We start from the raw sequence: 26,110 nt of genomic DNA, 5'->3' as shown, positions 1-26,110 counted from the left end.
AGACAGTGGCTGCCCCGTAATGAGACAGTGAAGAATAAGCTTGGCAGTATCAGCAACAGATCCAGCTGTTCTTCCTCTTCCTGTCTGCCTGCCTCTGGGGTGACCTTTGCCCTCTTCCACTCGTCTCAAACACCTATAGAGAGAGCGAGAATAATAGCAGGAAACAATTTAGAAGAGAGAGGCTGGAAGGCGAGGAAAGCAAAGAGTTAGACGAAAAACATGATATATTTTAAAGGGGAGGTATTATGCTAATTTCAAGCTTCATATTCTGCTCGGCGATACCTGTGGAGTAGCTTAGCATAATTTACAGTTAAAAAAACATTTTTCTCACACTGGTGCTCTGTGCAGGCCTTCATACAGCCTCTGCCTGAAACGACTCAGTCAGCTTTAAGAAACCCCATCCCTTCAAGCCCGCTTTCTTCTGATTGGCCAGCTCTCTCTGACGTCACAAAGTGCAGCGTGCAGAAAAAACTGTGTGAAACCTGGCGTTCACAGCAGCCTGCAGACTGAGCTGAGAAGCCTGGGGATTACTCCAACATACTTTTACCAACCGATTTGAAACTTCACCCACGTTTAGTCTGGACATCAAACATTTATGTCTCAAAATGTGAAGCAGCCTAATCCCCCCTCTTTAATGAAATAAACGAAGAAAAAATAGTAAAATTCCTACGATTTATTGTACTTTAGTTGTACTTTTAGTCCAACACAATGAGCCCAGGGTTTTTAGACAATGAACAAAGGCTGCACATTTGTAGCCTTGATGAAAAAGGGTTCAAACTTAGAGACCTTGCTGAAATATCGACATCCTGCCTTTTTCCCCTCCTGACAGTGTGTGTTCTGCTCGTATAAGTCTCGTTTTTTATCTTCCAGCCAGGACAGCCTTGTTAAAATGTTTACACTTGTATGCCAATTGGATGAGAGCATCCACAAAATTTCACTTATTTAAACACGCGAAAAATAACCAGCACAAAGAAAAGCAGCAGAACTCTCTGAGCGGAGCACGAGACCCCGAACAGACCTCGTGTGACTGAGGTCCACTTTGAGTTAATGCCATGTTCTCTCAGTTGTTTTTGCCAACTGCTTATCTGCAGCTTGCGCCTGACAAACAAGTCAATTCTCATTCCCGAGCAGCACTCACCGCCTCCACCAGTAAATAATACATTTGTTTAGTGCCGTTAAGATCTACACCCAGCGGTGGAGGTTACCTGCACACGCTGAACCCATTTTTGCATGAGGCACCTGTTATTAGCTACTCAGTGCGGGCTATTTTTTTCCCCTTGCAAATGATAAAGCGTGTGCTCTTCCTCTGTGTGCACAATACCAGTAATGCTTTTTCTGGTTGTTATTTGGCACATTTGAGGAGGATAACACATATCTTGTTATGATGGTGCTTATCAGGCGCTTCTTATTGCTCTGTCTGGATTCTTAAGCCATTATTGGTGTTACTGGTGTATTTTAGAGGGCAGACTTGGCACAAACAACAAATCAATAGGCTGATGTTGACCATGTGGACGGCCCTCATGCCCTGATTTCTCATTGGTGGCTTAAGAAGTTTAGTGTTTTTCAACCATAAATATTCCCTCTACTTCCACTCTTGGAAGATATCTTTCTTTCAACCTTTTTCCCCATCAATTCCGTCTTCATACCTCCATATTGTCATTTTTATGCTATTGCCAGCCTTCCGTCTTTCTCATCCCGTCTTTCTGTCTTGTAAAAAAAAAAAAAAGTCCCGTCCAGAGGAAATTCACTCAGATGAGAGTCTATGGCCTCTGAATCCTCTGATCCAGGCAACCTGTAATGCAGTAATCATGTGTGATTGGAGGGTGGAGAAGGAGGACACAAGCGGTGCGGTAGCAATAAAGATAAAGGAGGAGAAAGACGGAGAGAGAGAGAGAGAGAGAAAAGAGGTGGTGCTGATGGAGCGGGATAAGTGGATGGATCTCGCCTCTAGCCGGGGGTTCCCGGCTCCTGAACTTTCACCATCAATTTCATATAATTCCTGCTCAAGTAGAGCGACCCTGGCCACCCTAGACATCTGGCCGCGGCCAATATAAGACACTCGAGTGGAGTAAAAAGGAGGAAAATAAGGAGGAGATGAAGGGGAAAAGAGATCGGCGAGCAAAAGACGGGTTAGTGTCTGGTTGATTGTTTTATTACTGGCCAGAATTTGTAGATTACAAGCCGGCCAGGAGACTCAATCGGAAGATCAGCGTCAACGGAATGCACCATAGGTTTGATTGTCCTGTTGTTCAACCTGCGACATTAGATAACCTCATGCTTCCTCACATGTCAGGTAATTTTTAATAACGTGTTCCTTAATGAGAAATAAAGTGACATTCGTTTTTTTAAAACAGCCTCATGTGTACAACCCCCAATGCAACTATCTCATGGATATACAATAAGATGTAATATACCGCGAATACGACTCAGATTTTCTGCATCTGCTTCCCACCTTCTCTCTTTTCTTTCATTATATTTCATTAAATTTGCGCCAGTATTTTGGTCCCTTATGAATTTCTCAAATAAATGAGAAAATGCAAATCAGATCTCTGCAGTCCTGCAATCGCTGCAGAGCATTTTTACATGCACATATTCATATGAGTGTTCTTTTGATGATCAGTGCAGCTGGACATCGGATTGCCTCGCCCACGGAAGTCATATTAATCTGACAGAAAACAAAATAATAGTCCATATTTTACAATGTAAGACGAGCATGCTGTTTGGAATCCAGAACATATTTCATACCAGTGCCATCATAAAGTGTACAAATCCAATTACCTACCCAAACTCGACTTGGATAGCGCACACCTGAGCGGGGGAATGAGAGCGGGGAGAAAGAGGTGGTTCCTGTGGAAACGGTGTGAGTGACGACCTTTGGAGTGGCCCAACTCATGCATAAAGAAGAGCAGGGGGATATGGCCTGGACCTCCAGCTTCATGCATATACATGAGCCTCCGGCCCAGGTGACTGAAGCCTAAAACACAGAGGTCGAGCTGTGGGCCCTGCAGGATTGGCAGAGTTGATGAGACTCAAAGTCCTGTATGCTAGACCAGAGCCGTGCCTTCGCTTCATGTGGTAAAAGTTAAACGGTGGGCTTGACGGCATGATCATAAGTATTTTCTTTAAAGTGGAAAATACAACTTGAATGCGGTTAGAGTAGATTTACATCCGCCTAAATGTTTCTCAAGAAAAATATTCAAATCTTGCAAACATTGTTGATGCATTGGCGTTCCCAGTGGGATGTAAGGTGTCAGTATCAAAGGGAAGGAAATAACAGTCAGAGAGGCCAGTTGAAAGAAGCTATCCAGGACTTCTTCATGATTACAAAGCTCTTGTTCTGGAGCGCAGCCCGGATCCTTCTGGATTTAGCAGCAGCTGCTCGTATTTAAAGAACACTGTGATCCTTGGCCCTTACAGGACAATGCCAACATGTGTGCCTCTCGCCTTTGTCTTTCCCGTCTGACCACGAACCCATCCGCCCACATTTCTGTCACATTCACGCAGTTCAGTTTAAGCAATCACATCTCTGTGTGAGTGGAGGTGTCATTTGGTTGTTACATCTAAAAGGGAGATCTTTTCTTATTTTTCACAAGGTACACTTTGTACTGTATGTGTTTTTCCTTTTATTTCATTTTCCTGCAGGTCCTCTTACTGCAGAGCAGGATGTTTGACCGCTCACCAATTTCCCTGTCAAATGTTGCTTTACAGCAGGAAATGATGGTGAAATTACAGCCGAGGCCTTCTGGTGCCCACTTTTCCTCCTAACAGCCCTGCTTGTTACTCAGCCTATCCGCATTCTCTCCACATCCACTCGGCCTCGTCACCTTTTTAAGTGACTTATTTATCCAACACTCCAACGGTTCCGGGCCTGGTGAAGGCCCACGTCCTCTGTGACCCCTATTGCCATGTCCGCTTGTAATCTCCACGTCTGAAAGGGACATTAGGCAATTACCAGACAGACTTCTGGCTGGCCCTGGGCTCATTTCCATCCACCACATATTCATGATTGTTGTTCTGCTCACCAAAGGTGCCTCCGGACCTGCCATTAGAGGACTCATTGCACTAAGCCGAGACAATGACCTCACTCCCCGGTCCCACCCATCCACCTCCTTCCAAATCCTTTCGCAATTATTGTCAGTCCCTGTTTTAGGTTTGGGTATTTGTTTGGGTTAGAATAGTTACTTTGGCAGAAATTGGACAATGCAGCAGCTCAGCCCTCTCAATCTGTTGTTGTTTTGGCTTGACGTTGCTTGGCAAGCTCAGAGGAGCCTTTGTGCCACATGTCAGGAGTACAAACTTGATTTTCAATCACATATCACCCCTGTATATCCACTGTATCCACAGCGGTACTGTTAAGAAAACAATCCATGTCAACTTTTTGCTGTTCTTAATGGGTCCGTTTCCTTATGTCCTACCCTCTTCCTTTCTCTACTCACCACAGAGGGAGCACGGCTGAAGAATAGTGATGAGAGTATATTGACACAAGGCAAGTGGAGCTTCCTCAGTTATTATGCCGCCTGTTTAAATGATGAATTCTAAAACTCAATCTGCTGCTGAAAGGCTGCTTCTGACTCCAGCTTCATTGCAGAACTTATGGGCTGCGTTGCGCCCCAACGAGCTGTCACAGCACCCCACCCACTAAATATGCTTCCTCACTAATGTCATCATTAATTAGGTATGACATAAAATGATGCTGCCGAGTTGCGTCGTCTGAATGGATCCAAGCCAGTAAGCTTCTTTTAGAACAAGTTCTCACTCTGATAAAGCTCCCCAGCACACACTGCATGGAAAAACCCCTTCACAGAACAAGTCTTTAAAATATTGTGATGTCTTTTATGCATCGGCTCGCTCACAGGAGTTTCATTATTAACACGTTTCATTCCCTAATACATGGGAACTGATAATTAGAAGTTAGGGTTATGTATTACGCTGATGACACTCTTTTATACACATGTGAGTGTGTACATTGTATATGTTATATACCAGATGATTGGCAACATTTTTCCCATGTATTTTTATAACAAATATCCTTGAACAAGCTGTATTTGTCAATAGTGTTGCTTTAAATGACGGCTTTGAAACATGTTGCTACTCCAGGTTATTTAAGGCACTTTATCATGAATAACCACCTTTGAAATCAACATGTTAAATTGCGATGTTGGTAAAGTAGATGCATGAAAGGGGGGCTATACGTTCTATTACTCACAGCAGGTTCCAGCCCAACTAAGCGGGAGGTTTTTTCTCTTTGAATAAAGCCGAGTCGTTTGTGTGGTTGAAAGAGATGTCGCACATTTCATTCTCTACAACTCCCTCACGATCAAACATCAATGTAAGATTCGTCCATCGGCATTGTCGCCCACGCTGTGTGCTAAACTGAAGTCTGGTTTCAAGGTGCCCACTGCCCCTCCACACCCTGACACACATGCACACACACCCTTAAAGAAACACACACACACACTCAATGCTACCCACCTCTAAACCAGACCTGACTGGTTGACGTTTCTCTATGGTGAGGCACTTCCTTTAATGGCCCCGGCCTCATCTCCTGTCTCCCCCGGAGTTCGCCTGTCTTACCCCAGATGCCTCAGGAGCCTGACGAGAGAGAGAGAGAGAGAGAGAGAGAGAGAGAGAGAGAGAGAGAGAGAGAGAGAGAGAGAGAGAGAGAGAGAGAGAGAGAGACAGATAAACAGAATTTTTTCCCCTTTTCAGTGCTATTTCCCCTCCACCTCTTCTCCTCGCAGGCAGGGGATCTTTGAAGCTGTCCTAGACAATTACTCCTCCCTCATGTCCGTGCTGTGTCGATCACAGCGGCTCGACACATCAGGGAAACAGCCTGTATCGTACGAGTTTCTATCAAAGACTGGACCCTGACTTCCAGCATTAAAAACCATAGGTAGAGCAGAGGTACAGCAGGTCAGTGTACAAGGCTGAACCCTGTCATGGAAAAACTTGTCAGACAGCCTTTGAATGGATGGAAATTGATGCAACAACTTCAAACGCAGCTTCCTTTTGTTGGATAATTAAAGTGTTTACTTGATATAATTCAAACCACCATTGTTTGATTAATACATTATAAGGAAGTAAAGGGAATGTGTTCAGTGATAAATGAGTCCTGAGTTATTTACTTTCTACTTGGAAAAGTTGTTCTACTTTTCACTTCCAGAAAATCTTCCGGATTATTACTTTAACAGAAAAGTGGTGTGTGCATTCATGTGGACTGGTTCTTGGAGTTTTAAAAGATAATAAAAGAGACAACATAGCTCAGTTTCTGGAAGCAGCTATTATACATTTTAGTCTTCAAAAAACTAACAACATACGAGAGGCGCAAAGATATCCTAAAAATTCTCCGTTTTTGGATAATGTGTTCTCTCCTTTGATACGTAAGACATTATTTGAAAGCCGCATCTGATGTTATATGGACAAAGCCTCCGTTCCCTTCTCTGCCTGTAATGGACAGGAAATGATGCCCTAATGCTACACACTATTACCCTGCTCAGCCTGAGGGTAAAAGATTGTTTCCTGCCTCGTGCTGTCTATAAACAGGCTTTACTTTACTTGGCTTGCTTCCCGGTATTTGCCATCAATTCCTCCCTTCCTTGATTCTTTTGGCTTTGGCTTTTGACAGAACCGCGGTCATAGCTGCTACCTGTGGTGGTTGGTGCCATTTGTTCTCCAAAATATCCCCCTCTTGGCAGGTATCGCGCTCTTTCTTTGGCAAACAAGCTGTCTACTTGCTGTTGAGCTCAGTGGTGATGATGGCTTTATAAATGCGGCCTAATACGGGCCGTGTCAGAATTGGAGGTGGTGTGGAACAAACAGTCCGAACAGAACGGTCAGTTTCTTGCCAGGCTAAAGACCAGCAGTCGTCTTAAATTGTAAAGTAAACTGCTGGCTCTGTAAATGCATAAAAACCAGCATGAAAAGAAAAGGCGAATAGATGGATTACTCTGTGGGGTCTTCATATGGTCAGAAAGTTGACCCAACAATCTCATTTTGCAGGGCAATAAGCAATTCTGCAAACTTCTGCCTTGCTCCCAAAGTCCAATCTCACTCCCCTCTCTCTCTCTTTCCCTCTTCCCCTCTTCCTTTCTCTCATCTGGTGTTTCAGACGTTTTCTCTCGGCTTGTACTTTGGAGATTTTGATGTAAATGTTGCCCTTGGTGGCTAGATGGGCTCGCTGTGGAGAATACCAATGGGGCAGCGGACGTCTTTCCGGGAACAGAGCAAGGGGGGTAGAGGTTGAGTGCTGGCTGTATAATAACCATTATTCAGCTGAGATGGCTATCCAGAGAGGGCTATCGGTGCCGGGGCCAGAGACACTGTGATTAGATTTCCCCTGTGTTGCTATTCTTCTCTGTCCCTGGACATTTCTGTGTCACTGTTCCCATGTCTTTCTTTGTGCATTTCTCAGGCAATTCAACAGGAATCCCATTGGGCACAGAATTCAAGGAATTCCATGGAAAGATTTGTTTTGGTTTGGAATATGTATTTAGGTGCATAATCATCAGAAATGACCAAATGCCAACCACAGAAGAGAAAGCTGCTCAGTGAAACAGACCTGTGTACTGATTGGTTTGAATAAGACCACAAGTTTTCAACTGGTGTGACAATTTATGTCAAGTAGCTGGTGGCTTTTAGCTACTCTACTTCACATTACAAATCAAGTGCAAGAAAAAACAGATCACTTTCACGGCGTAGGGAACTCAAGTTCATGTTGTTGAAGGGACTGTTAGGAAGCGTCTTCTAGGTTCTAAGTAGTCACACTGATAAGGTCACTGAAATGAGAAATCCATCCATCCATTATCTATACCGCTTATCCTTCAGGGTCGGGGGGGTGGAGCCTACGTCAGCTCTCATTGGGCGAGAGGTGGGGTACAACCTGGACTGTTCGCCAGTCAATCACAGGGCTGACACACAGAGACAGACAACCTTTCATGCTCACACCGACGGGCAATTTAGAGTCGACAATTAACCTGACGAGTCTTATGACGGTGGGAGGAAGCCAGAGTACCCGGAGGAAACCCACGCAAATGCCCACTATGTCTGAACCGGGGTTTGAACTAGGTGTGAGGCGACAGCACTAACCACTGCACCACTGTGACGTCTGAAATTGGAAATATATGTCGTAAACATTCACGTTATTCAACAAAATTAATTCAACATTGCATTTATGTGCATGGGCCATTTGTTCACACATGCAATGTAGAAAATAGACTTCCCAAAATACAGTTTTTCTGCGGCTGCACCCCAGAAACGCTCTTAACTCTGGCTGCCTGCTTGACTTGAAAAGTTCTGGCTGAGTTGTAGGTGCAGAGCAAATAAAACTGCATTGTCTAAAGTCTTAGAGGCTCTGACTGCCCATTAGTTCAACATCTATTTATTCAGACTGCACTGATCTTTCTTAAATGAGAGCAAGCCATCGCTATTCTTATTGTGTTTATCCGTCCCTCATTCTATAGCTTCATATCTTAACCTCTTTTTTCCCTCCTCTACCTCTCTTGCTCTCCCCTTCCCCCCTCCATCACTGTCTCTTTCCCAGCAGTCCCTCTGTGGTATTAACGCACAAACCTTGCGTAAAGCCTGTGTCTCTATGCTGTGGCGCGGGGTAATCAGTTAACCTGATTACGCTGCTGATGAAATTAAATCATTTCAGTAAGTGAAAATAATAATATGAGTAATAGGTGCGGGGGATGGTGGAGCACCCCACGGCATTTGCTGCAGTCCCAGCCAGTGGAGTTTTACCTCTCTCTCTCTCTCCCCCTCTTTTACTATTGCTCTTCCTACTCTATGAAGTAATTGAAGGCTCAGAATAAGCACATTTAAAGCCAGTTTACATGACATTAAAATGGATGTCACGTGCAGTGTAATAATTTAAAGATCCACATACAGTAAAACCCTGAACAATCCTTAGGAATTACTTGTTCAGTAGCCTTGTAGCTCACATGCTATATCAGAGCGCTAACACAGTGGGGTTAAATGTCATTTGGCTAATTAAGTACATTATGTTACCACCACTATTTTCTCTTTGTGTAGGTCAGAGTGTAGAAAAAGGCACTGGAACTGTCAGGCACCACAGAAATGAGTGCTTACTGAGTAAAGCATAGGTTGAGAGTACTATTCATGGCACATAAAGTACATATGATAACATGGTATTACATTGTATGTGCAGCACATGGGGAACTGGGCAGTTATGCTGCTACATATAAGAGCTCCATGATTACACATTTTGTCTTGGACCTCTTCTAAAAAAAGTGCTTATAAAATGTTACATTTAATCACAAACCTCTTTAGCGCTGGAATCTGGTTATGACAATACTATAAATAGAATTCATAATAAAAAAAGTAGATGCTTTGGTAGCGGTGAATCACTGGAAATGGGAATAGTCGTGAGCGAATGAGTCTAAAGACCAGACCTTTGCAGAGGGCCACACTTAGCATGATAGAAAGCAGAACGCAACAGCAGGCATGAGTCGGCAGATTAACAGCCGGGGCGGTGGCTAAGCTAACCAGAGGCTGATTAAAGGCTTTGCACCTGTCACTGTAATGACATTAAATAGAAAAGCGAAATTAAAGACAATTATGGATAATGATGGCACTCAAGCCAACCCCCCCAAAAAAAACCCATCAAAGGGAACGACAAAAGTCTAAGTCTAGATCAGGTCAAAGAGGGCCTGTAGGGGAATTAGCTGTGGAGTCATGCTGGGAGCGCCAGCTGTGGGCAGGAGGCCTTTTTAAGGTTTGCCATCACGGTGTTTAAACGGCACTGTTGTTAAAGCGTGAATTGAACGCCTAGCAACAGATGCATCCAGCAATTTGTAGCCTTTGACCGAAACGTTTGGAAAATAGCTTCTCTTCATTGCTGAAAACGACTGAGCGATCTCAGTGGTGCTAGCCCTCGGTTGTTGCTGCCTCAGTCATCAGCATTTACCAACAAGTTTATGAGCACCTACCAATGGGATGTATCAAAAAGGCCCAACCAATGAGATGTGTTGCATGCTGGGAAGATTCTCTTGAAGACCTCCCACATTATTGTACTTGTGGAGAAGCTCTCTTCCTTAATCGTAATGATTGTTGTAATTGACGACTTAGTAAACTCATTAAAAGGATAATCTAAAGAAATCTGTGTGTCTGTAAGAACACACCAAAGAAAATCCATAGTGATAAAGTAGTTTGAAAATCGTGGGCACACTGTGTCTGTAACTGCAGCATGTGTCTCTCATAGCTCCGCTGTATGATGATTGTGGGCCTAAGTGACAAAGGCTGCTCCCGGCAGAATAAAACCAGACGTTGCCATTGACCAATAGCGTGCGAGCATCATAATCTATTTGGCCTGTGAAGATTTGTCATCGCCGAGAACACATCATAGAAATGCAATTGCTCTGCCATTATGGGGGACTGGCCCGTTGGGATTGCTAGGATACTATCAGCCCGTGTCATTGGTTGCTTTCACAGTCAGGCTTGCTAACCCTGAAGTAACACTCCCTCGATGAGTGATCTATTTATTTTTGCATGGCCGCCTTTATCGACAGAGCCTGTAGGCTTCGGGGGGAAAAGATGCTATCAGACTCTATTCCTGGGGAAGTAAGCAAACAGCATACATGCCATTTATTCAGGAAGAGCTGCCGGGGCTGTATCAGGTCAGAGCAGCTGCAACGATAGCATCATCTCTCCATGGATCCACCACCCCTGCTTCTTGTTTACTCCTGTTTTGGTTGCTTTATTTGTCTGCCCACCTTCTGCTCTCTTTCACATGCCTAATTTCATTCATCTCAAATCCACTTACACTGTTTACATCTTCATTACCGTGTAGGCCTCTGTCTTCTGTTTCATGCCATGAGAGGCAGGGTTCATGTGAGGTGAAGCTCAGATAGGCCTCTGCAACATCAAGTACTTCAGACGTAGCACCCCGAGAACTGGCAGCGCCAACCTTTCGCAGAGATCCTTCTACGACAGACAGAACGACCCAGAGGGGTACCAGAGCGAGCACCTTTTATGGCCTCCCTTGCATAGATCATTGATGACATACAGATTGGAGAACATATTGCTCTGTCTTGTTCAGAACTTTCTGAAGTGAAGTGTAAGCTTGCCATTGCTTTTTCTAAGCTTCAGGGGAACTTGGTATAAAATAGATGATACAGGGGTGATCGTTAATAATGGATGAGGAGGATACAGCACGGAGCCTAAAACAGTGTAAATGCATGTACTTCTTTGAACCCGGCATTGAAATATTCATCATGATGTGCTGATGTCAGCCTAAGTTAGAGGTAACCTGTCAGGACTTAGTTTGAGACCCTCTGGTTGGTTCTTTCTCTTGTGCGAGATTCAATGTTACAAAATGTGAATATAAATGAACTTTTCACCCGTCTTTTCCAAACAATGAGATCATTTGAGGGAAAAAAAAACATCTAGCAAAGACTAAAGAATAACATGCTTTCAGAATAACTACCACTTAAATCATTATTTCATTGCCCACAGTCTAACTTGTATTAAGTGGAAAATTTAATATGCAATAACTCTTCTCATCCAATAAAAGGCAGACACACTGATCTTGGTTTGAGAGTCTAAAACAGTGACTCAACTAACTGCCCTAATTCCCCTTAATTTAGCTCTCCTCCGCGTGACCACAACACCACCACAGTGTCTGCAGAGTTGACACAAGGTCATTACCTCTCAAGATGAACGCTGACCTCTTGTGTGCCACTAACCACCCATCTTAGTCAGTCAATCTTCTCTCGAGTCGCGATGTGGCCTTGGGCTTCTGATGCATATTACAGCTCAGGGTACTTCCCCCCTCGGCTCTCATCATCTAAGCGTGAGTCACTGCTTTGGCTCCAGTCAGGGTAGAGGTCAAGCGATCTGACCCATGGGACTCATTTCCCCTAGAGAGCAGGGAGTCTGTATTAGCAGGACAATGACCATAGAGCACACTACACTGGCATCTCCTAACAGTGAAATAATTGCTCAATCATGTCTGAGAATTAGCTGCAGTCTTTGTGCAGATTAAACAAGTGCTGGCTAGCGTGATGGTTCTTGAATTTGTGCAGCAATACTCACAGACAAAGGGGCTTAAAGTGGTTTATATGCAACTACCGCACCTTTAATGCCGGAGTGGAATCATACTGATTACATCTCTCATTCGGTATTAGGCCCTGGACAAATAGGGGTTATAGTGTGTCTCAACCAAGTGGTAGTTTAGCAGAGCACTATATAACCTCAAATTGACTTGAGTGTCATTTATTTCACTGAACACGGAGAAAACTAGACGGAGAAATCACAGGGATTACCGGGCTTTTCTTCTGCTATTGCTTTTCAGTCTATTGTCTCCCCTTCTTATCTTCTATTTGCATTCAAAGCCGTTTATTTACTAGATGTTACACCGAGAACACATGCAGCAAGTACCCTCCTTAAGGGCGTTTCAACAAGACACATGGTCCTTAATGGACAGGCTGGTTTATGGGGGGAATGCAGTCTGTGAGTTTCTGGCTAAAGGATGTTTTTTTTTTGTTCATTAGAATGCTAGCTGATTTTCTGAGAGAGAGCAAATGCTATCTCTTCCCCGCCTCAACCCAGCCCTCTAAGGCAGACAGATTTTATGCAGTGCAGTTTATATCCTTAATTGGTTTATTTTATATATCTGCCTACTGTACGTGGCTGGCTATAATATCACAAAGCTATTGTGCGTTTGTCTCAAGGCTAAAACATTTCATAAAGTATTCTAAGATAAAGCAAAATGCTGAATGCAATTGCATCATTAGTTTCTGTGTTCAACCTGTTTAACCTTGGGAGATTTTCTGGTTTCAAGGTTTACCGATAGGCAGTACTCGCACTGAGTGGTGAAAATGATTGCAAGTATAAGGAGTGTTTTCTTTAATACTATGCAAGAGCATGCGATAATCTGTGGACATTACTTTTGTCATAGTTTTACAAGGTAATTACCTCCCAAGAGTCACTATAATGTTGTTCTGTTAATTATGGATAGGGATGCAGGATATTGGATCTTTTGCCGATATCCGACATGCTGATATTTTCCAACCCTTATAGCTGATTACCGATTTCGATACCGATAGATAGATCAAGTCTCCCCTGTAGCGAAATTGATATCATGCCTACTTTATTTGTAGTGGCCAAAAACTGCCATACCGCAGACATCTTGCACCCTTCTTCACGCTTGATGGAAGAGGCGTGGTGCAGGCAGTGCGCGCACACTCGCATCAAGTTAATGTTGTAGCATTACGTCAGGTTTTGGTCAAAGACTACAGGAGCATTTAGGCAGAATTAAAGTGTTGATTTATCGGCGGAAATTATCGGCAGAAAATATCAGCAGAAAAATGACATGCCGATGCATGACATGACCATGCCGATGCCGATATGTCATTTTCAAGCCATAATCAGCAGATAATGTGCCGATTATACTGTGCCTCCAATTATAGAATAAATAATAATTGTAATAGTATTTTTTTTTTCAAATAGACAGGCACAACACAACATTAAATTTGTTCTCTTTTGCACCACAAAAATGTACTTTACCTTATTTCAGTTCACTCTTGTGTTATAGCTCTCGACATTTTAAAGGAATAACATCTCACTTTGCAATTCAAAGTACTCATCCCTCTGTTTCCTGTTCTTTCCACAGAGGACCTGCTCCCACCCGGCTTCCCTAACATTGACATGGGCCCTCAACTCAAAGTGGTGGAGCGCACTCGAACAGCCACCATGCTCTGTGCCGCCAGTGGCAACCCTGACCCAGAAATCACCTGGTACAAAGACTTCCTGCCCATTGACCCAAGTGCAAGTAACGGGCGGATCAAACAGTTACGCTCAGGTAAGGAAAGCCCGACATTACCTCGCTGTTTTTTTGAGCACTTGTTTGATTTAACAGGATATTTTTGGGAATAATGAGGATGGTTGTTTTTGTGCTTTGCAGCTAATGTGGCTGCAGTGTGCAGTCGTATTTCTCCCCAGAACTATATGCAATAGGACACATCAATACTCTCTGAAACCAAATATCACTTTCAGGTGGAAACTTTGTTGTTATGTAAACTTTTTTAGGAATGTGCTTTCTTAGCTTACTGTGCTATAACACCCACTGATCATCACCCAAAAGATCATTTGTAAGCATGTAACATTACTGAATGAGGTCAGATGATTCCCAACATTCCAGAAGTGTGTCATTGTAGACAATGAGTGCAGGGTCCGCACACAACTGACACAACCCAGTGGTGGATATGTTGTCCTGTTCCCATTGATTAAACCCCACTGAAAGGCCCACTAAAGCAAAGTCTAATTATATAGCTAATTAAGTGTAGGCCCTGGAGTGGCCCCGGGCAATAAGGGGTAGATATTTTGGGTCGATGATTTGTCACCATTCGAAAAATCCAATGAGTCCTCTTTGATTTGTTGCTGCAGACGCAAATCAGCGCAGACACTACTAAATAAAGAGTCTGTTGCCATCGAGTTCCTGCCCTCACTTGTGGCCCTCGTGAGCTGTACACTCAGGAGAATCAATTTATCATCTCATTATTTATGCCTTGCCAAATACAAATACAGCAAGTCCACAGCTCCCTGAAATGTTTGACTTGTGGGTGCTTAAATTTTAAAGAAATTCCACGTGACAATATAGCTCTCTCTTAGACTATTGTGTACTATTTACTGAAAGCTGTTTGTTTATAGTCGCCTGAGGACCTCCTCTAGGGGCCTTAGATTGGTCTAAGGTGCTTTTGTTAAGGCTGTCAGTGCTTTTGGTCTAAGTGTGCGGACAAAGTGTTTCCACAAGGGAATCTCACCAGAGAAGCTTTAACTTTGATGTTTTTACCCCATGATCATCTTTCTGCACTGCCAGCCTTTACCTGAGCAATTTAGACATTTAACCTCAAAGGTGCACTTTGGAGTTTTCTGGTAAATAAACCAGTTTCACCAAAAACTTCTAATGTTTATCCTACAGGGTTAGAAAACATGTAAACCCTGCAAACGCAATATTTTCATTTATATACATTTTTGCATTGTGTACATCTACGATTGGTGGGTGTATTTGTCAGCGTGGTACCACCACCAACACTTGCAAAAACATTACCTAACAGGGCATCAAGATGTCAAAAACTCCAAATTGCCTTTAAACTTTTAAAAACTCGATGAAGTCTATTAAAGGTACTTAGATTTGTAGAGAATGTGTTCATTTTCCAGGTACCTTTTGCAGGTTGTAAGATTGTCTACTCCACCAGTAATGTCTCAGGTGGTATATGAAGTGTTAGCTCCGACTGTGAAGGTTCTCAGTCGTCCAGGTTATGGTAATTCTAAGCTTAATCCAAAAGGCAACTGGACTTGGTTGAAGTTCTCGAAGACGTTTGACCTCTCATCCGAAAGGCTTCTTCAGTTCTAACTGACTGGTGGACGCAGCTAAAATATAAGCCTCTCTAGGCGATTAGTATGCTGATAGATGTGTAATCAAGGGTGAGTCATGAGCCTGAGCTGTTGACCTAGTATGACTTAGAGTTGTTAGTACCCTCTGGTGTTGATGGGCTCACATGTGAAACGTCTTCATGAACTTCAACCAAGTCCAGTTGCCTTTTGGATGAAGCTTAGAGTGTCAGTTCTGCTCTACAGTGTGTTACCTAGTGTAAACTTTTCGTCAGGGCTTTGTGAGTGTTGAGCCTCTGTTAATGATGGGAAAAGATTTCTGCTTCCTGCCTGTTGTCTAACCTCTGTGTCATCTGTCTTTATCTGTGTCATGATTTCTTCAATTGTCTTTGTGTGTCCTGTCTAACTGAAACAGACTGCTGTTTTGTCTCTCTGTATGTGTTTGGTCTGTTTTTCTGTCTGAAACTCAGATGTGTTTCGGTGCACATCGCCGAGTCTTCAACACATTTCATTTGGCTATGACTCATAACACAAGTTAAAACTGGAAAAGAAAACATAAAATAAACAGACCAATAAAATACAATTTATAAATTGTACAATTGACACCATAGTGGATGTCCTAAAACCTTCCCCTTATTAGAATTATAAATTCTCAATAGAAGTTATGTTAAGCACCAAGTTGTCACGGTAACTCATGGGAATGAAAGATAAAATACACAAGATCCAACTTAACTTTTCTCCTTTAATTCTAACTTAACCTAAAATGAACTATGTTGTTCTTCCCCTTCCCCTTGCTTTGTCATTTTCAGAAGCCTTTGGTAAGTGTCTTGCAAAGCCCAGCGAGCCCACCCACTCTCCCTGACGCAGATGGCATATTTAAACTCAAAAAAGCATGCATCCCCTGCTCTCCCCTCCCCTCTTGTCCTTTTTTTGCCACTTGTTCCCTATGTTCGGTTTCTGTTTATCCTTTACTTTTATTCCCCCCACTTCTTTTATCTTCTTTCAACGGAACTTACTGCAGAAAGTTAAATCAAGGACAAGCAGCAGCATGAGCTGGGGATGGGGTGTTTTGGTATCACAGTCCACCTTTTAAGCAGAAGCAGCACAGTTTTTATTTATGTTAAAGACCTGCTGAGCGGGTCTTGTGAGGCAACATCCTGCTTCACATTAATGCTAATATGCATCGTAAGACTTAAGAAAAGCCCAGTTCAACCGCCTTATCTATAATATTTTAGCAACTTGAATGGGCTGTTAGGGGTCTAAAGTATCCGTGCAAAGTTACCTTGGAAGTCGCTGTTTTCTTACGCCTTATTTCACTGACCAAATTATCCAGATTTTTCACTGCTGATGCCTCCTGTCAAGTCTAGTTCTTTCTCTCTGCTGTGCTGCAAGACAGCAGGCTTTGAGAAAATAATTGGGCTCTGTTTGAATCCAAGACAATTATTCTTGTGCAGTCAAAGCCTACAGAATTCTTTTGGTTTTCTTTGTGAGGTTTATACAATATGCTTTGCTTCAGCAATGCACATAACTGGCTATTTAAATGTCTGTATGCTATGTCAATGGTTCAACCTTGAACATGGTTTGCTGTCCAGAAATAACCTTGGAAGTCCAGCAAGTACTGATAGAGGCTGAAGGATTCTTGAGTTCTTTCCAGGTGTCGGCCTCTGCAGGGCCGCTGTATGGCTGAACCCTCCAATTCCAAACTTGGGCTGGGTCGACCCTCTGGTTTTGACCAGATATTTTCTTGGGAGAGCGTTTTCTATTCTCGCCAAATCGGCCCAAATCCCCACTGGCTCACAGATCTCTGGCTGAGGCTCTGTTTCCCAAGTGATAGTTGCATTCGGCCACATTCCGACTCCTCCTGACTTTTTGAACTACTAAAATATACCCAGCCACTTTAGGTTGGGTATACTTACAGTTCAAACTACGGTTTACGTGTATGTAGGAGTGCAGAAAAGGAAATTACTTTCCCTTATTTCAATACAAAGGCTCTAATAAGGTGGCGTTAGCCTTGAGGGCTTGCATTTTTTTCTGTAACACTCTTGCTGGAAGGCTCATACAGCGACCAGGCATGATTTAATCTAATGAGAAAAAGGCCTGTGTGCTCGAACCCTGAGGCTGCCATCTTCTCATGTCCTGAACAATTGGAGTAGCCATCTTGGCTCTCCAGTTTTAGTATTAAGCTATTGTTTGTTTGCTTTGTTTTTTCAATGATTAATGCACTTCCCCAAGAATAGTAAAAGTCCTTGTGGCAATTGGTTATTCTCTTTTTTTAGTTGGTCCATTGACTGGATTATAGTTGACAATATCTGGGGGCTATGTGTTTGCTCTTTTGCTTCAGGCACACTCTCAAACCTCAGGGGGCAAGCCTTGGTTTGATGGATCCTCTCCTATAGATGGTGGTATAATAGCAACTCAATTTTACCACCTTGACAGTGGAGCAGTGAGTTCCATAACATGAGTTCAAAAACATACCCAACCTTATTCTTCTGCAGATAAATCTGGCACTTTTCTTGTATGACCTTCACTCCATGTTATGCTATGTTAAAATGCATATACTGATCTGAATTATTCTAATCTAAAACAAGACAACAGCGTGTTAACGATTTGATAATTCAAAAGGAAAATATAGCATCCAGCACTTGTTTGCTAGATTGCTGACTGGTTCCTCATGTGCCAGACCATGCTGTGCTTGCGGGGCAGTGATATTTGCGTCAGGGTCCCCTGAGGAGCTCTTCTAGAGGTGTGGAGGGAAACTGACATTTCCCCCCAAGTCCCTGTGGCTGCAGACCCCAGGCCTTTTCTGCCGTGTCAGCCAGAAAAGATTAACCACAGGCCAGGGAGACAGTGAGAAGATTGGTACGAGTGCATATTCATAAAAATTAAGGTCCTTTTGAATAAAAATCTTGACCTGACACTAGATGGCCCACTTCCATTATGCACATTCAAATGTGAATCGTGGCCAGTTCAGTTGCATTTTATCTCAAATGTGCACGAAAACACTCATTTATGTTGGCACCAAAGCTGCTCTGCAAGTGCCTCGGACCTCTGCAGATGTGGTAACAACAGTCAGGTTTTCCCTGCGACCTGCTGTGACTCCACCAGGAGCCCAGACGGGTGTCTGTGGTGATGAGAAGGTCAGCCAGACGCCCTCTGGAGGTTGGTCGGACTTGACACTCAGCCAATCACGCAACCCTATCCCTCTCACACGCAGATGGGCAACATCTTTGGCCAGATTGCCTCTGGCCAGACTACATCCTTCAATTTTATTTTTAATATATTCAGTGGGTTGTTTAACAAAACAGATGGGGTGTTCTGCGGAGCACATAATACTGCATTTCATAATGCGAGGGGGTCAGTGGCCTGTTTAGGTATATTGAGGTCATTGTCACTGTAAGCTGATCAACCACCAAAGCTTAGAAGAGGAGCTTATGGCCATTGGGTTGCATGCTGTAATTCAGGTGGATTTGCCATTGTAATTGAATAGAGGTTTGTTAAGCTAAGTTTTATATCGTTTCTTAATGCTGCTATATTATTCAAAAACTAGACATTCCAGTGACATAGGTCACTCGTTTCCTTTTCATTTTTACACCCTTCTTATAACTTCCCCCTCCGTCTTTGTCCCTTTTATTGTCACCCAGTCCCTTATAAAGGCGACATGTGATGTCCTTCCCCTTTACATACCTGCTTTATTAACCTTAACCTGATCCTAACCTTAACCTAACTTTGACCTTAACTTCACCTAACCGTTAACTAGTAACCCCTTAACCCCCAACTAAAATTTCATCACAGCTAAAGCAAAATAAACAGCTTCTGCAGCCTCTAATAAAGCTCTAACTCAATAACAACGTAACCTTCCCAAACCCCTATTGTCCTTTGTCTTGTGATTATCTGTGATCATGTGGTCTCTAAAATCATTGCAGAAATGATTCAAATGTCCCTGTTGTTTTGCCTGTTTTTTCAATGCCTCTAAGCTTTCACAAATCTATGGAATATATTGCACTGCTTGTAGTTGCTTAAGAAAGGTCATCTTGTAGGGTAGGTTTAAGAAACCTATCCTAACCCTAATGGTTTGCAGTTACAGTCATCATTTTAGATTTAGCCATTGTGCAACACATTGTACAGCAACTCTTAAGATAGGAATTGAATCCACGTAGGTCCATTGCAAACCAGGCAGAACTTCAAACTCAGGGATTGCCTCCTGACTGCTGGTATCACAAAGGACGCCTCTGTAGGCAGAGCTGCAAGAACCATCCCACCAGAAGGTATTTCAGTAGGAAAGTTTCAACCCCAGTGCCTAGCCAACCACAAACCCTAATGTACTGTGTCAGAGTCCCTCTGATTTGATTTGTTTACATGTGAGAGGTAATGTTGAGGAGATGGTCAGGCATATTGGTCGTAGCAGTTTAGGTGTTGTCCGGAAGCATTGTGGTGAACAGGGAGCTTTCGATTCATCAGTCGATCTAAGTTCCAACCTTAACCTTTGGTCATGAGTTTGGGGTACAATGAGATCGCTGATACAAGTGGCCAAAATAAGTTTTCTCTGTATGGTGTCTTGGCTCACCCTTGGAGATAAGGGTAAGGAGTTCAGATAACCACAATGAACTTGGAGTAAAGCCCCTTCTCCTTGGCGTCTGATCAGAGTACCTTCTCTTTTGCCTTCCTTTAGAGTTTCTTTTTAGGCATGTCCAACATGTAGGAGAGCCCATGGTAGGCCAAGAACAGGCTTGAAAGAATATATATCTCATCTGGTTAAGTAGGCCCCCACAAGAGGAGCAGGAAAAGGTTGCTAGGGAGAGGATTAGACTACCCTGTTTAGTCTGCTGCCATTGAAACCTGGCTTTAGATAAATGACAAAAAAGATCGATGGATGACTGGTGTTGTTGTTTTGATGGTTCAGCTAGTTGGTATGAGGGCTGGCATATGTAGCTGTCTGCAACTTGGATGAATGCGTACCCACACCAAGGGGCCAGGCCTGTTGTGTTCGGCTCAATGGGTAGTGCATACCCTTGACCCTCAGCTCTGTGCCTTCAGGCCATTTATGCTAAATAGGGTTCATCTCCTGGGTTGGCGCCGCCCTGCTGGCACTCTCAAGGGATTGCCAAGGGCATGTTGTTGCCATGAGTCATCCGAAGATTTAGTGAGGGAGACTAAGTGAAAAGCAAGGAGAGAAACTGTGGGAAACTCAGAAATAGGGAGACACAGAATGTAATGGAGGAGCAGATAAAGTAAGAAGAGAAAAAGCAGTTTGGAAGGAGCGGTTAGAAACCATTGAACAGAGGAAAAAAAGCCAAGAGCGGAAGGACAGTTTAATGCTTGGCAGGGAGGAAGTTGAAGTTAAGCTGGCTCCCCTACCCACACCCAAAGCTGTGCCTATAAGGGATGTATTTTATATCACAGCCACAACTAGAGCTTCATGTAAGAACCCGCCAGCCACTGACTGGATAAGCTCAATATTTTATTGTCCCTAATGGGACATTTGGCTTGCAGTCAGGCAAGTAACATAATGCGTAGTCACAATAAATAAAGAATAGAGAAACATACAACCCTCAGTGAAGTACAACACTGGAAAGAGGCAGGAGTTTGAACGACCAGAAAGCAGGGTTGAAGCTTGAGGTGAATAGAGAATAATCTGTCACAGTTAAGCAAGTTAACGACCTTCAGGATAAAAAAAGAGCTTCATTCTGTTTGATTTAACTTGCAGTTGCCTGAAGGAACAGCCTGAAATTCTTGTTCGGTTGGGGCTCCATTCCTTCCTCAGTCAGTTTGTTCCATACTAATGTAGATAATGGGACAGAATAGTGATGCCCTAACTGGTTTTACTGACCTCTTATTCAAGTTCCCATGGCTGGGAAAAAGGCATTTGCAACTGGTATGACCCATGTCTTCCGGCTTAACTTGCTCTGCCTTCGCACCCCAAGTTGCTGTCGATGCGTCATGTGTCCTGTCTTAAAATATCCAAGGCAAGATGGTGGGAAAAGAGAAAACTAAGACAATGGAGAGTCATATTAAGATCCCCTTTTCTTTCTGATACCAGCAGAGAGAGGTATTGTTTTCTTCTTCTTTTCTGTGCAAATACAAACCTTTGAACGCCCCGTAAGAGATTACCCAATGGTTTGATAATCAAGTATCAGTAATCCACCTCCCAACTCAAATAACTCCTCTAACTATTTCTAACATTGAACTAAACTGATGTTGTGTCTTCATTTTTGTGTCTCCTCCAGAGAGTACCCCGATTCGAGGTAAGACGTTTAACACAGTGAAAAGGGGAAAAGCAGACTCTTAACTGACACTAAACCAGACATAAACACCCCTAACTCCACCCAGCTGACGTAACAGAGGGAATATTTATTAGATTTTTCCTCCTTAAAATGACAAACTGTTCTACATACTAACATTTATGTCTCATCTGTTTGGGTTCTGTGTGCTCAGTACACTCTGTGATCATATGTGTTTCACACTCCCATACCCCATGTCACCATTGATGTGCGGTCCTTCCACCTCTGTGGGTGTGATGTGTTTGTGCCCTCCTACTATCTCCTCCTCATCATCAGTGTCAGGAAACTACTGAGCAGTTCAAAGGCTGGTTATGATACCGGATTGGGAAGGAAGAGGAGCCGAGGGGAGGGGTGGTGAGGGTTATTACCAGACGGTTTGTTTGCTTTATGCCTCTGACATTTAAATTGTTTGGACATGAACAAGGGGCTGGAGGGTGGGGGATTGCAGATGGGAAGCTGGGGGAGGGCAATGGTAGCCTCATTTGTTCATAAGGCCAGGCTATTGAATACTGTATACTGTTCAGTCAAATCCAAGCTTGTTTTTTCTTCCTTCTCTGCTTTGATATCCTCCTCATCCTTCTGGTAAACTCTAGAGGAATAGCCACATTGCATACTTAGGGCGTTTCATTCGATTTAATTCCTTCCCTCCCTGTTACTCGGCTGCACAGCAGTTTATTTAAAGGGAAAACAAGGGAGCATTTAACAAACCAACATTAACACCCTACTATCACAAATACAGCTCCTGTAATGTCAAAGGATTAACAGGATATCAAAGTGGGAAGTGAATGACACAGTGGCAAACAATTGTGACTCCAATTAATTATACAATAGCTTTCTCGAATAATTCTTTCTCTCCCTTATTTTTTTCCATTTCTCCGGACAATTAAACGTGTAATTATCCAGCAGGTTTTGTTGCTGAAGTGTTCCTTTCCACTTGATTCAGTGTGTTTGTTGTTAAATGCTTTTGTTTCACAGGCTGAGCAGGTAAGTGAATATCTTAGTTTGCCCCACTTTAATGGGGACACGATAAAAGATTTTAATATCCCGTTTTTACAGCAAAAAGGGGGCGGTTAATTTAACAATAAAGCCCCTACAGTTAGGCTAAGGTCCTCCATCCTCAAGCACTTCATACAAACCACATGACACAAACCTCCAAACAGTAACTTGCTCTCAAACATATTCATGAGCACCTGAGGTTTTATAGTAAATTCATACCCTTTACTCCTTTAAAGCCCTCAGTCATGACGAACATTGCCAAACCCAGCCCTTCCCACTCTGCCGTGTTTGAATAAGGTCTCATAAATCATATTGTGGCGAACAAAAGCAAGCATGACTTATGAACTCTGCATTTGCATAATGAGATCAGCGGCCTGAAAAAGGCGATTTCTCCCCACCACATAACCGCATACCGACACTGGCTCGCCGTCAGGAGCTTATGCCCCATGTGTGGAGAAAAAAATAAATATCATAGGATGGAGAGAGATTCAAAAATGATTTAGATCAAGGGTTGAGAATGCGAATGGTTTGCATGCATAAGTTTAGGAAGTGAGTGCAAGTGAATCAGAGCAACTCGTGGGTAAGGGACTGAAGACAATTGATTGACAGTTGATTCCGCCTCATCCCTCCACCAGACCAACATGTCCTGACATGTCTTTTGTGTTCTTGCGCTATTTTACCTGACGACAAGGATGCTAAAGCTAGCAGTGGTATGTGCCCAGCTTCCGGGATGCTAGCACCCTTAGATAAGCCTCTTGGTTTAAAGCCCTGTCCCCACGTAGAGTGTTATAGTAGTTTGTTATGCTAATATAACAATTCTGATTATAGATTCCCCTTAAACTATACGTTCTTTAAACTTGTCTATTTGCAAGGCTTGCTTGATACCAATTGGCTAAAGCTTTTGAGGGTGCCCATCATATTTAATGTTAAGTTAGAAGAGTTGTTCTTACTAGCGTAGACGTTTAACAGCTAGCGCAAACCATTGTGTCATAGTAAGTGAGGTTTCATTAAGTGTGGATGACTAGAGGCTACGCTAGTAAGCTCGGCAAAGCTCCGAGGTAAGCTAGCAGAGGCTACTTCCTCAAGATATTTTCCACACATAAAATCAGCACACAGAAAGAGGAACGGAGTAGACAAGTAAACAGAATAATGGGAATAGAAATTCAAGGACAGAGAAAGAGTAAACAGCTGCTGATTAGCTAGCAAGAATCACTCAACGTGCGTCACTGGGAAGCAGCGTCATGTTCATATGGAACACCAGATTCCCAAAATGTGACAATCTGCATTAATTTAGCTTTTGTACAAACGCAACCAGGTGCTGGCCTTGAGGTAGGCAATAGGTAGAAAGGTGGCTGGACTCCCTCCTTGCTTCATTACTGATTTCATGGGAGCGTTACAAGCAACCAGATGGGCGCTGACAACAATGGCATCATACGTAGGGCCCCATGCTGCTGCGATCACAGTGTGATGACCTTGAGGTGGTGGCAGACTGTACCCAAGTGACAGCCGGGATACAGACAGAAGGAAAGGGAGACGGAGAAGGAAGGGCGTTCACAGACTCTTCACTTCAGTCTGTAACTTTACAATCATTGTCGCTCTCTGTAGTTCCAAGAGGTATTTGAGTTAATGTTCAGCGAAACTTCAAATGTAATACCGTGCGAACACGATGAGGAACTTTTTCATTCCATGAATTGCTCTGTAATAAAGCCTTTGTGAGCTGCGTTGGGATAAGAGAATAGACAGAAAAACGACAGGAGTGTAGATAAGTAATGAGGGACTAATGAGAGCCCCAAACTGAAAGCGAGGGATAAAACGATGAAGAGAACAGCGTGCCACCGGCAGGCCTGAGCGGGCTTTACAAGGAGCAAGAGGGAGAGAAAGAAAGAGTGAGACTTGGCCAGCCATTTTGTTGATCGCCTAAACAAATCAATCAAGGCCCGCTGGAGCACACTAATTGAATTACACAAATGGGACAGGAGGGGGTTGGGGGTTGGGGGGGGTACACATGGCAAAGCTGCTACAAAGCAGCAACAGGGGTGGGCATACCACGGCTTCAGGCACTTTCTGAAATTAATCATCCGTGCTGGCCCCTCCTTGCTCTTCTGTTATCCCCCTCATCTGTCCTTCTTTTTTCTGGGCTTGTCTGTCTCTTCCACTCTTCCTCCCACTCCTCTCTTTTTGTTTTTTGTCTTTCTCTCTCTCTCGCTCGCTCTCCGATTGTCCCTTCATAAACGAGACCCCTTTTCCATGCCATCTTTTTTCTTTTCCATAGCTCTGTTTCAGACTACACCTTACACTTTTTATCTCCACCAGTTGTCATTCCTCTCTCGATAATATCCGAGACAAAGCTTTTACTTTATCATTTTACAGGTTTGCAGGATAGACTAATTATTAAAAATGTGATTTTTTTTGAGAGCATATTATAGTTTACAGCTAGAGAAAGAGCATTGAAAGCAGGCAAGGACCTGTTCAAGTGTAGTTAAAAGTCTGGTTCCTTTGAATAGGTAAGTTGCTGGCCCTGAGTTCAGACAAAATCTAAATCCTTGCAAAATTTTGGCAAGAAAATGGCGAATTTCTTGTACAAAGCATCGCCTCTAAACAGCTTTGGTACGAGAATGCCTGTTCCTGAATCTTAATAGGCCTTCAGAAACATGTTTGTTGAACTCTGCCCAGACAGTCTTCTTTGTTATCACACCTTGGCACCTCAGCTCTGCTCGTCAGATCAGCCTGGGGCCTGCAGCGCTGTTAACCAGGGCAGCTGTCACGGCTGGGACAAATGTCCAAGACCCGCTGCCCATTACTGTGTTTTTTTTTTGTTTTTTTTGTATCAAATGGATGAAGGCAGTGAACATGCTGCAAGACAGCTGGGAGTGGGCAGTAGTGGAAATTGGAGGCTGTGAGTGTTGGTGGGCAGGAAGGGTCACTTTGACTGAGATGAAGACTAATTGGTCCGCATGGAAGTGATGTCATTATTATCAGGGACTTTATTTGCTTGAATTATAGCCATTTTTTAAATTATTTTTTTTACATCTTTTGGATCTTAATGGTGCAGCATGCATCATTGAATAAGACAGACAGAACCAAAAATTGGCACCAATGTTTTCTCTTCTGACCCAGAAAAACAAGAATTATTTCTCAGCAGGGGCGGTACTTCCTGGGGTTTATTCATGGTCGCTGTGGCCAGTAAGTGGATTGAGAGACGGCAGTGCACATCGTCAGATCTTAGGTTCATTAACAGCTTGCATAGTGTCCTTGAACATCCATTTGTCCTTTTAAAACATCCTTTAGCAGGATTAGTTAGCAAGTAACAACTGCTAAGTTACAGTCAGACTCACCATTGAAGTAAAATAATTGCAATTTAATGTAATCAAATAGCAATTTTAAAAGTGTAATAAGTAGGATTTTTCCTTGCATTTTGTTAACAACACATTCAAACTGGGCCCCTCCTCCTGGGCTCTTCGTCACCAGACGCTCACTCTCAC

General features: G+C 43.2%; 1 protein-coding gene across 1 annotated transcript in view; it reads left to right on the top strand.

The window, feature by feature from the left end:
* The window catches only part of ptprsa (protein tyrosine phosphatase receptor type Sa), a 237,093-nt gene that overhangs the window by 125,495 nt on the left and 85,488 nt on the right, over positions 1–26,110 (top strand). Inside the window, exon 6 of the mRNA XM_069679489.1 lies at positions 13,634–13,822. Within this exon, the coding sequence (XP_069535590.1) occupies positions 13,634–13,822 (189 nt within the window). The remainder of the gene's footprint in view (positions 1–13,633; positions 13,823–26,110) is intronic.

This window comes from Semicossyphus pulcher, unplaced genomic scaffold (genome assembly GCF_022749685.1).
Source record: "Semicossyphus pulcher isolate SPU_LCO1_2020_fin unplaced genomic scaffold, fSemPul1.0.p SCAF_4, whole genome shotgun sequence".
NCBI classification, from domain to species: domain Eukaryota; kingdom Metazoa; phylum Chordata; class Actinopteri; order Labriformes; family Labridae; genus Semicossyphus; species Semicossyphus pulcher.
Note: the sequence above shows the minus strand (reverse complement) of the source record. Positions and strands in the feature narration are given on the sequence as shown.